This window comes from Acomys minous (assembly GCF_964271855.1).
Source record: "Acomys minous genome assembly, chromosome: 13".
Lineage (NCBI taxonomy): Eukaryota > Metazoa > Chordata > Mammalia > Rodentia > Muridae > Acomys > Acomys minous.
In genome coordinates, this window is record NC_140495.1 from 24,607,343 (window position 1) to 24,619,728 (window position 12,386).

Consider the following 12,386-nt stretch of genomic DNA (forward strand, 5'->3'; position numbering starts at 1 on the left):
GCCACACTGTCCCAGAGTGCATTAGAGGTTCGGGTTCACACGGTCTCTCACAACATGATCAATATTCTCCCTTTTCTGTAGGCCTCGCTCTCAGGGCTGAGCCGCCCAGCTTGGAAGACAAGTAAGCTTTCTCTCCTGCTCCAAGCACCACTTTCCAGTACCCATCTTGGCCCTCTCATGCACTCCAGGCTTTCCAGAGCCGCAGTGTCATCTCCTGGTGCCCCATAGCTGAAAGTGTTCAGCTGATGCTGAGCTCCCAAGTACAGTGGCTGGAATAGTCCAGTTCCTGGTGGTAGGGTCTTGTGCCAGCACTCACAGCGGAGATTACCTTTTCTGTTAACCCTTAGTACCCCAAAACAGCACCACCAGTTGGGAACCAAGTTTGCAAACACATGAGTCTATGAGGGGCAGTTTATAGCCAGACCATGACAACACTTTGTTACAAACTGCTTCGGCAGTCTCCTATCGGCTTCCTGTCAGCCACGGTTTAGTGTTTGGGCTCGAATGTGTAACAGAGACAGAGAGAGATGAGCAACTTCTTCTCATCTCACAGCTGGAAGAGGCACATTGTCATATGCTGCAGGGTCTTCGTACATGTAACTTTCCAGGCTGAAACTGTCCTTGCACCTCTTGGCCCCAGTCAACTTCACTGGTAACCAAGTAATGCCTTGTGGTTGTACACCAGCTTCGTCACTCATAACTTTTGAAATGACCTCCCCGGATTCTCCGAGTGTGCCAAATCACCACACAGTGATAGCTGTAAGAATGTCCCCTTAGCGGCATGTGTCACCTTGGTGATTTTGACCTCAGTGAGATTTGATTTCTGACTGCCCCCCACCATAAGGATTACCTGTGCCTGTGTGTGCCCTGCAGTTTAGCACAGCACCCGGCTAGGCAATGAGAGAGACCGGCTCTACCACAGCTACATGTGTGGCTGCAGTCAAGACGTTCCATCTCTCTCAGCTTCTGCCCAAGCTTCCTCATCTATAACACCAGTGACATCACTTTGTAGGGCCCAGGACTACCAGGGTGTAGGGAGTAATGATACAAATGTAGTTAAAGACAAAAAATGAACAGGTGCTAGCTCATTGCTAAAGGAAGGTCTTAATTAAGCTGGCAAGACTTGATGCGAAGAAGGAAATACAAGGAGACTGTTGCTGAAACATAGGCCAATAGCCAAACATATTGATCAGAAACACTAAGCCATCTAAATAGCAGAAAACAACATTTAAATTTAATTCAGCCTCCATTTGTAAGTTTGTGACTGCATGTTGGGAAACAACCACTTACAGCTGGGAATACATCCAACATCTTCAGAGAAATGCAAGCTTGAATTCTTAATAGATTCGCTGAATGCTTTAGGTGCGTCTGAAGCTATTGACTAGCCATGTGTTTGGCTGAATAATTTCTTTTGAAACCAGAAAACAAGAATAAAAAACCCAAACAAACTTTTAAGAATCATTGACATCCACGATGCAAATTCATCTATGAAGCCTTTGAGAGTCTCTGTGGAGGCCCAGAGCACAGTGCTAGGCCAGTGTGTGCACAGAAGACCCACGGCGCCTCGCATTCTTCCCTAATAGCCTTCCAGGCTAAGGAGTTAGAGCGCCAGGTGTGGCATTTATCCACTGAGAAGGGACTCTGGTGGGGGGTGACTGATGACACAGACCAACACTCGGTTTCCACTTTCTCTCATCCACTGCCCTCTCTGTCCATCATCAGGGAATGCATTGTCATAGAACCAATGGGCAGATAGTTTTGACGTATGACTGTGCTTCTGTCAGTTTTCAAGGTTCTGTCCAGCAAAATGGAAAAAAAAAAAAAAAGAAGAAGAAGAAATAGGTAAAGGGAGAATGGTTCCAACTGGCAGAAGGGCTAGCTGTGAAAGGGGAATGGATTCAAAGCAAAGTGGCAGAGAGAGCTGAGGCAGGAGAGTATAGTGTCTACATAAAGGCAATAAAAAAATGGCGTCAGGCTGTTTAATCCAGTTTGTATGTATGCAGCACCACATAGAACCGTGAACTGCTTTTGGTGACTACACCAACAGAAGGGAGACTTTGTTTTTGTTATGAAGAAAGAAAAAGTCAGCTGGGGGGCCAGATTTTCACTTGGAGATCTGTTTTGGATAGAGAGAAAATATGCCATTTAAATGCATGTCCCTGGAGAGGCTGGGTAGGGCCAAGTTTGGTGCACAAATCTGGCCGTGGGAGGTGGAGGCAGGCATCTGCTGCTGTGGGTAGGTGGAGATGATGCCTGACTGTTTGGCGAAGGGAAATTCACAGAGCACCACCTCATGATAGCAACACAGACTCTCTCTACACCTGGGACTCCCACACCAGTCAGATGCATTTCCCACGTGCAAGGATATGATTCTTCCATGTCCAGATTTCATCCTCCCGACCCTCACCCACCCCCCACCAACTGAGCCCTACACTAAGTCTTCCATTTTTGGATTTCACCCTCTTGCCATTGAGGCTTTACACTTCCGTCTGGCAGCAGGTGCGGTTTGCCACTCTATTTGCAGTGTGTGCCTGACCTGGAGACGATAAAGCGCAAGCCTGTGGGATGCTGAAAGTAACGCTCATTCCCAGGAAGGTAGGAGAGTACACTGCGCACTTGCAAAGATGCCTAGTTGCTTTCCAAAGAAGGATGGAGAATAAAGGCAAGGCAGGAGCTGAGGTGACATCTGATCCAACACTACCAAGAGACGGAAACCAAACCTCATATAAATATGTGATATAGCCATAAGACCAATTGTCTATTCATTTGGTGGCTACTATGACTTTCGGGGAAAGCAGAGCTCTCACTGGGCCATGGCAAAGCCTTCCCACAAGGCTGAGGGAGAGCCTGCAGGCACAGCAGCAGTACTTGCAGTGTGCAGATTGTGTTAAACAGCTGTCTCTGAAGTGGCCCATTCCATATAGGAGACCAAGCCCTGCACCCAAGAGCCTAACAATACAGCACTCCTAGAGCCACAGGCCTTTCTGACGAGCATGGTTGGCAGGGGAGCTACCCAGTGCCAGGGCTTACAGTCAGACAGATGTTTACAGCACACTCCAGCAGCGTGGCGGGCAGAAGCTCTGTGTCCCGAAGCTAAGCGTGCCCCACACTTCTTGTGTAAGGTATGCAGGGAATATTGGGCTATAGCTATGTACACTTCTTTCTATGCAACAAGGAGCACATTTTATTTTAAGGTAAGTAGTGGCTCTTTTTGAGAAAAACAGTTCTTTGATAACATTTACTATCCACGTGGGTTTAAATTTCTTCATGAATACCATTTTATAGTTGATTTGTTTGAACTGGAATTCAAATTAAGTCCACACACCATATTTCATTTGTTTTGTTTTGTTTTTTTTTTTTGAGTCTCTGTTGAGTTATACAGCTTCTTATTCCTTTCTTTGTTATTTATTTGTTAAAGAAATTGGGCCATTTGTCCTAAGGAAATTATGGAATTTTATATACAACTGAGCCAACTCTATGGAGTCAACTTTTCCAAGTTTAGTAAGTGTGTCTGCATGAGAGTGTATGCGCATGTGAGAGTGTGTGTGTGTGTGTGTGTGTGTGTGTATGAGAGAGAGAGAGAGAGAGAGAGAGAGAGAGAGAGAGAGAGAGAGAGAGAGAGAGAAAGGGAGGGAGAGAAAGGGAGGGAGGAAGGGAGGGAGGGAGGGAGGGAGGTATGAGAGGTTGATGCCAGGTATTTTCTACCTTATATTTTAGAAAGCCTCTCACTGAACCTGTGGCTTACTGATTTAGCTGGACTGCTTGGAAAGAGAGGCCCAGGGATCTGCCTTTGTTCCCTCCCCAACGCTGCCTGCAGCCAGTGCTGGGTTACAGAGGCAGGCTGCCATGTCTGACTTTAAATAGGTACTACGGATCTGAAGCGAGGGTCTTTGTGTTTGCACAGCAAACACTCTACTTTCTGAGCCATTTCTAGTACACACACACACACACACACACACACACACACACACACACACACACACACACGTATATATCCCTGAACACAGGAACATGTGCCTACTCATCCCTTGCCTTAGGCCTCTCCCCTCTCCCAGCTTCTACTGTATTTGCTGTCACTGTAGATTAACTTGCGTTTTCTAGAAATGGGATATAAAATATGCTCTTTTGGGGCTGACTTCATCCACTCCGCACAATTGTTTTTGAGATTCATCTCTACTGTCGGTTTGATCTGTTTCCTGTTGCGTACAATTTGGCGAAATCACAATCTGCTCCCCTATTTACAAGCTGGCTTGTTTAATAGCTCAAGCTGCTGTGACATTCACATACAGTCTTGGGCATGTACACAGTAGGCAGACGCTTAAGAAACTGCAGTGCCACTAGGAACAGCCATTACCCATTGCCCCGTTTACACTCCTCAGCATGGGATAAGAGACTCTCCTGTCCTCACAGGTGTGGTGCTGTCACCTGTGCCTCCCCCTCCCCCAAGGACAGGGTTTCTCTGTGTAGCCTTGGCTGTCCTGGACTCAATTTGTAGACCAGGCTGGCTTGAACTCACAAAGACCCTCCTGTCTCTGCTTCCCGAGTGCTGGGATTACAGGCGTGCGCCACCTCGCTGGCCACACTGTGCTCTTACCTCATGTCCTTTGAGATGCTTTTCATGTGATAGTTTTCCGTCTATGCATCTTTTGGGTCAAGCCTACTATCTGTTTAATCACTGAGTCCAGAGGTCCATGTACATTCTGGATATCAGTCTTTTATCAAATCTAAACTCCACAGATCTTCTTCTAGCCCGCAGTTTGTCCTTCCTTTCTCTTAACTGTCTCTCAGGAGCATATTAGTTTTTTTTTTAATTGAGCATATTAGTTTTGATTAACTCCAACTGACCATTGTTTTTCATTATGAATCACACTTTGGTGTTTTATATAAGAAATCTTTACCTCAAGTTACAAAGTCCTGTGCCGCCTTCTGGGAATTCTGTAGGTTTGGGCTTTTATATTAAGGCTTATGATCCAGCTGAATTAGCGTATACTATGATTTATGAATTAAGCATAATTTGCATATGGGTACCCAATTATTTTAGAACCATTTATGGAAAAAAACCCCACCTGTCTCTACCACGTTCCCTCTTTTGTACTCTCACAAAAATCAGTTGTCTATATAAATGGGGTCAGCTTTGGCTCTCTCGGTTCCATTGATCTGTTTATCTGCCGCAGCACAGGACTGTCACAAGTGCTACAGCTTGATAATTATCTCTAAAGACAGACAGCGACAATCCTCCAAACTGTTTCTTTCAGTTATGTTTCTCTCCTAGCAAGCCTAACTTTATGTAATTATTAGAATCAGCTTATTGCTATAAAAAACTTACTGCAATTAGGATGGATCTATAGAAAAAATTGGAGAGATTTTCCTGAGAAAGGAGATGGTGGAGGGGTATGGAGGACAGGCTGAGTATGTTATGTACTTTGTGTTAAAATGTCCTTATAAGGCCCAATACCATGAGCAGTAAACATATACTAATACAAAATCTTATTAATAAAGCCACCAAAAAATAAACTTTTAACATGTTGAGTCTTCCAACCTATGGACAAAGTTTTCTTTATTTTAATGAGGAGGTCTTTATATTTTTGGTTGTGAGCCTCATCTTTAATAGCTGAACCATCTCTCCAGCGTAGTGAGGAAGTCTTTAATTTCGTTTATCAATGTCTTATTTATTGTATTGTTTTTTCACACGTTGGAAACCTCAAGTATTTTTATTCACTTGTAAATGATATAACTTTAAATTTCTATTTAGAATCTATTGTTATTACTATATAGAAATACAATTACTCACGCACGCACGCGTGCATTAGGGTTTCTATTGCTGTGAAGAGTCACCATGACCATAGCAACTCTTACAAAGGACAACACTTAATCAGAACTGGCTTACAGTTTCAGAGGTTTAGTACACTATTGTCTCAGCAGGAAGAGTGGTGGCATGCAGACGCGCTGCTGGAGAGGGAGCTCGGAGTTCTCTATCTAGATAAGCAGGCAGCGGGAAGAGAATGTGACATGCCAGGCCTAGCTTGAGCTTCTGAGATCTCACAGCCTGCCACCAGCGGCACACTTCCGCCAACAAAGCCACACCTACTCCAACAAGGCCGCAGCTCCCAAGCAAGCCAGTCTCTATGGGCCTACTGGGCCATTTCGTTCAAACCACCACGTATATACAATTTAAAAAATAAAAATAGAAAGCACTGACATAATATTATGAGGCAAATAAACCACGGAGTTAGTGTTCTGTTGGCCATCTACTGCAGCCTGCCCGTAAGAGTAGTTTGTTTCCCAGTCAGATTCCCTTGGAGGAAACTAATGCTCTTTTGCAAGTGGCTACCAGTTGGAGATGGGTTCTGGGTTAGGGATGCAGCACGTGTCCACTTCTTAGGATTCCATCTGGTGCAGCTCTGTGGAGGCCCCGTGCATGCGGCCTCAGTCTCTGTGAGTGTGTATGTGTTCGCACTGATCCTGGAAATTTAGATGGCCTTGTTTTCTTTGTGTCCTCCACCCCCTCTGGTTTTTAAACTCTTTCCACTCCCTTTTCTGCAGGTTCCCTGAGCCCAGTGGGGAGGGATGTGATGGAGACAGCCATTTAGATCTGAGTGTTACACGGTCTCCCACGCTCTGCATATTGTCTGGCTGTGGGTCTCAGTATTTTGGAACTGGGGTTAAGTTTGTAATTATAGAAAGACTTTATTTGCTGGTAATATTGTTTTCTCTGAAATTTATGTCCTCTAGTACGATAGCAACGCCAGCTTTTCATTAATTACTGCTCGTGTGGAGTAATTTTTAATTCCGTTCTCCTTAACACATCTTTATTTTTACATGTAAAATGTGGTTTTTATACATAATCCTTTCTTATTTGCAATTTTGTTTTCCACCATTTCAGTTACCTGTGATCAACTATTCTATGAAAATTAAACAAAAATCTCCAGAAATAGCTTACATGTCTTAAATAAACTTTATTACAGTGTACAGTATAGTCATTCCATTTTCTATTGTTAATCTCTTCCTTTGCCTAATGTATAAATTCAACTTTACTATAGGTAACCATTCAGGAAGAAATGCAGTACATTAAGTTTGATATGATCTTCCACTTTAGGCATTCACTGGGGGTCTTGGAACACATCTCCCTGTGGTGAGGGGGCAGCTCAACTATAGAGAGCTTGCTTGTTTTACTGAACATGATAATCCAAAGTTTATCAGATGCCACTAGTCTATATTTAAAATGATCAGTGACAGTGTCAGGTTTTGGTGTTACATCTTACTTGTTTTCTGTCTGTGTGTCCCACCTGCTTCTGTCCCCTCTTTATTCTTTTGAATTAACTAAGTATATTCTAGTGCTATATTATTTCCTTTGTATACTTATTAACCATAGTTACCTGCTCTGATATTCTGGGGTTTAGGGAAGGGACAATGGCTCAATCTACAAAGTGCTTGTTTTTAAGCATGAGGACCTGAATTTAATCCTCAGACCCCATGCAAAGACAACTGGGCATATGTCTTAGTTAAGGTTTTATTGCTGTAGAAAGACAACTTTAATAAAGGAAAATACTTAATTGGGGCTTAAGAGGTTTGGTACATTATTGCCTACAGTGAGAAGCATGGCAGCATCCAGGCAGACGTGGTGCTGGAGGAGCTGAAAAGTCTACATCTGGACCCACGGGCAGCAGCAGGAGACTGTGTATCACACCTGGAGTAGCTTGAGCATGTAAGACCTCAAAGCCTGCCTTCAGAGTGATGCACTTCCTCCAACAAGGCCATACCTGCTCCAACTAGGCTTCACCTCTTAATAGTGCCACTCCCCATAGGCCAAGCATTCACACACAAGAGTCTATGGGGGCCATTCCTACTCAAACCACTCCAGCGTAGTTTTACGTGGACTTGTAATAATTGTGCTGGGGTGGCAAAGACAGGTAAAACCTTGAGGTTCATTAGCCAGTCGGTGTAGCCAGGGTTTTTGCCAAGCTCCAGGAGAGTGGCTGAGCCTGTCTCAAAAGGTGGAAGGTAGCACCCAAGGAACATTCCTGAAGCTGTCCTCTTACCTCCACAGATGCACATGTGTTCTTTGTACACAAGACCATGTATGGGCACATACACACAAATATTTTGGGGTTTAAATGCTTACCTTTAACATACCACAGGTTTTTTTTGAGTAGCACTGAAGCAGTTCACAGGGAGAATTGCACTCTGCCCCTCCCCCACCAGTGTTAATGCTGCCCCGGGTTTACATCTGCAGGCTAGAATCCCACAATATTGAATTTTCATGTAAAACTGTCAACCTTCCTTTAAAGACATTTACCCCATCGTGCTGCATAATGCCCCATGCGGTCACTGTTTCTAACTCCCTGAAGTCCCCCAGGGAAACCCTGACTCCTAGCTGTCACTCTCCTGCCCAGGGGAATTTAGGAGCATGGCTTTTATAGTGGAGGGAAGCTGGTGCAGTCCTCCAGCTTCTGTGTCTGGGAGAATCCTGCGGTTTTGTTTTTGAAAGGCTGCAGAGCTCAGGGCTCATTGGCCTTGTTTTCTCTTCTTTGAGGAAATGATTTTACTGAATTCTCCGGGGGATTCAGTAACAAGGCATCTGCTGTCACCCTCAGTTTTGTTCTTTCCTTCTGGCTTTGAGGAATCTGAGGATCACATTCCTCGGGCTGACTCTCTCCTGCGAGCTCAACTTTGGGCTCCTTGGACCCTTGAGCTGCTTCCCTCAAATCTGGACAGCTTCCAGCCTTGGCTTCTGCAAACATTCCTCCTGCTCTCTTTTTGATTTTTCCTTTTGAGATTCTGGTGACAGGTGTATAACGCAGCGGCTTGAAGTTATCACACAGATCATGGTTACTCCCGTTTAAAAAAAAGTATTTTTCCCCTCTCTGTATTTTCTTTTGGGTGGTCCCTTGCTGGATCTGCCCGCTCTCTTGTCTTTTTTGTAATGTTTGATGTTACTAATACTAACAGGTGTGTTTCCACCTCACACAGTTCCCTCTATCTCTACAAGTTTGACTTGGGCCTTTTTTGATGCTGTCTATGCTTTTATTTAAACACTGAGCATATGGCATATAGCCATCGAGTCTCACCATCTCTTTGTTAATTCTAACATCTGCTTCAGCCTTTGCTGGTTCTGGTTTGGTTTCAATGACTGATTTATCTACTTTTATGAGTATGGATGTTGGTTCTATACTTTTTTTTTTGTTTTTTTGTTTTTTTGTGACTGGATACCAAGCTGCTCTACAAAGCTGCTTTCTGGTTGATAGGCTCACTAGCAGGGCTCTGCTTCCTCCCTGTGCTGCCAGCCCTGGGCTCTGCCAGTCTTTAACCTCTGCGAGTCTCACAGGATGAGACTTCTGGCTCCTACAACTGATGTTTACTGGGAAGCAACTAACAGCCCAGTGACAGGTGGTGGCAATTCTGTGGCTGTGCTGAAGCCACAGCCTCTACCCTCATCATGCATATAACCTGGCCACGTTTCTCATGTTTTTATTTGCATTTTCACTGTGTCCTAGTGATCTGGAGTATTTATCCTCAAGTTTATTGGACATTTATAGTTTTTTTGGTATATTGCCTACTAATGCCCAATGAGCAATTTTAACTACATTGTTTGTATTTCAAAATATTCCTTTGTAAAAGCCATTTGCTTACTGTGGATAGACATACATGATCATTTGTTCAGCAATAAAAGTATGTTTTGTAAACAAAGTCATTTTCTATAAAAATAAGCCAACATTTGTGTATTATTTCTGTGAATGACTGACATGTTACTCAAATACTTTTTCTATATTAAAAATAAATAGGAATTGATTTTGGTGTAAAAATGCCTTTAAAGGCAAAAATTTTGGCCAACACAGTAATACAAAACACATTTATGAAAACATAAAGCAGACATAAAATATATTTATGAATACATAAAACAGTCTGTTATAGAGAAAGACCTATTCTTCAGAAGGAGAAATGTCAGTCCCCATTACTGAACATTTGTTTACTTGCTGCAGGGAGCAGGACCTTTCAAAGACAAGTGTGGGTGAATGTGGGGAACATGCAGGAGGCACTGGGTGGGGTACAGTTTCCCTAAACTGTCCTTTCCCCGCGTCGTCATAGTATTCATGGACAATGTTAGGTGGGCAAGGAGGACGGAGTGTGAGATTATCAGCTGTGGCCAGGGATGAACTCACGCTACGTTGCTAAGGGGCTTGAGCCCTCTGCTCAGGGTGGAGGAGGTGGAGCCTACAACTGAGGTGCAGAATGAATCAACCAAGCAGTCTTACTGATGGTGACGACGACACCATCAGACAAGCTCCGACCCATCAGGTCTCTAGCACTGGGGTCTCTGACTGACCTGTTTCATGTAGGTGGTCTCTGGCCACCTCAAACAAACGCAGGTGCATATTCGTGATGGGGTTGAAGGAACCACAGGCCAGAAGCACCACAGGGACTCGGTTCTTCATGCTGCCACACGCATCCGCACCCACTGCAGTGGCCACTCTGCCTTTGGAGGGACAAAAGCTCATGTCAGGAACTTAGCATGGAGACAACTGTCTAGATCAGTGTCTGAACCACAGAGCCATGACCCAACACTACACGATGCACGAGGAGGCGACAACAATAACATTTATGGAGAGACCCCGTAGTCCAGGGATTGTGTCTACCACTACACATCATATGGAGACATGAACCTTTTCTCCAAACCCTCTGCAGGTCTCGAATGGACACTGTGTGGCTCAGGGACCTCAGCAGCTCCGGGCGGTCTGGGATCTAGGCAGCCCAAACTCAGGTTCTGTATTTGCTCTTCCCGACTTCCTCCCTGGGCTCTCTTTCATCATCTGGGGGTCCAAAAGAGGTCTGCGTGACTCCCACAATGCCATCTGTGATAGACTCCAGGGTGGCACTTTTGAAAACCTTTATATTCTGAAATAATTTTGTATGGTGTTTTTTACCCATATTTCCCCAATACTAACAGTTTGTGCACACATTTGGATATTCATTGTCCTACTTTGTGTACACTCTCTACAAGTAAGTGTTCCCCTCAAGTGTTTGTGAGGAGCTTGTAGACAGGCTATCTCTTTAGACACGCAAACACGGCAGCATGATTTCACCCACTGTACCTTACCCGGACCCTAAGGGCTCTGAAAGGCCAGCCCAGCCCAGCTCCCTCCTCCGTGACTTGCAGCGCTGAGGTGCAGGACAGAATCAGCCTGGTGCCTGTGGGCTAGCTGCCGGTAGCTCTCTGGACTCTGGCTATGCAGCCCTGGAGGCAGTGTGCTGGAGCATCACTCAAGGCAGGCCTGGCTTTGACTCCTGCTGTGCCTCTCAGGGCCTGTGAGAAGACAGCAGCTCACAAACCACAGCTTCTTTCTGAGCCTCAGTTTCCTCCCTTCCTCAGCCAGGGGGAAGAAGAGAAAGACAGCCAGGCCCCTGTGGCAGGCAGCTTTTAGAGGGGTCTTTTTTCCTGGTAGTTACTTATTTGTAATCCTTCCCCCTGGAGTGTGGGCTGGCGCTAGTAACCTGCTGCTAACAGAAGACAGCTAACAGGTAGGGATGCCAACTCTGAGATAAGGTGACAAAAGGACTCTAGCTGCCATCTTGTTCATCTCTCTTGCTTTCTTGTTTGCTCTTAGATGAAGCCAACTGTATGTTGTGAGCTGTCCACAGGGAGGTTGACCAGGCCAGGGACCGAGGGAGAGCTACGGTCACCAAAGACCACAGGAGACAGTGTCAGTCACAACTATGTATGTGAGTGTGATGCAGATCTTTTCATGGTCAAGTTTCAGGTGACACTATAGCCATGTGAACACCTCAGAGACAACTGTGCTGGCCAGTTTTATATCAACCTGACATAAGCTAGAGTCACTGGAGAGGAGGAAGCCTACGCTGAGAAAATCCTTCAGTAAGATCAGGCTATAGGCAGGCCTGTGGACATTTTCTTAGTTAGTGATTGATTGGTGATGATGGGGAAGCCCATAGTGGTGGTGCCATCCTGGGTTCTATAGGAAAGCAGGTTAAGTCAACCATGAGGAGCAAGCCAGTAAGCAGCACTCCTACATGCCTCTGCATCAGCTCCTGCCTCCAGGTTCCTGTCCTGTTTGAGTTCCTGTCCTGACTTCCTTCAGTGATGAACAGCAATGTGGACACATAAGCCAAATAAACCCTTTCCCTACCAGTTTCTTTGGACATGGTGTTTCACTACATCAATAGTCACCCCTAACTAAGACACTCTGGGTCAAAAGATGTGGTCAAGCTATACCTGGAGACCTGACTCATGGACACTGGGGGAACCATAAACCAAGACAAAAAATAAATTAATAAGTTCATTACATGTTGTTTGAAGCGGCTACAGTTTAGAGGTAATCTGTCTAGCAGCAACAGTAAGTGACACAGTGGCCTGGCCACAGGAGGCAGGT

The 12,386-nt window shown here is 45.0% G+C and overlaps 1 protein-coding gene across 5 annotated transcripts in view; it reads right to left on the minus strand.

Moving 5' to 3' along the window:
* The window catches only part of NMNAT3 (nicotinamide nucleotide adenylyltransferase 3), a 115,262-nt gene that overhangs the window by 48,404 nt on the left and 54,472 nt on the right, over window positions 1–12,386 (minus strand). For 2 of the 5 annotated variants that reach the window (XM_084753419.1, XM_084753418.1), the window contains exon 2: window positions 10,325–10,474. The exons of 2 other annotated variants lie outside the window; for them this stretch is intronic. In XM_084753419.1, coding sequence (XP_084609545.1) covers window positions 10,325–10,433 — 109 coding nt within the window. In that variant the 5' untranslated portion in view covers window positions 10,434–10,474. The remainder of the gene's footprint in view (window positions 1–10,324; window positions 10,475–12,386) is intronic. One more of the 5 variants, XM_084753420.1, reaches the window with a different exon arrangement.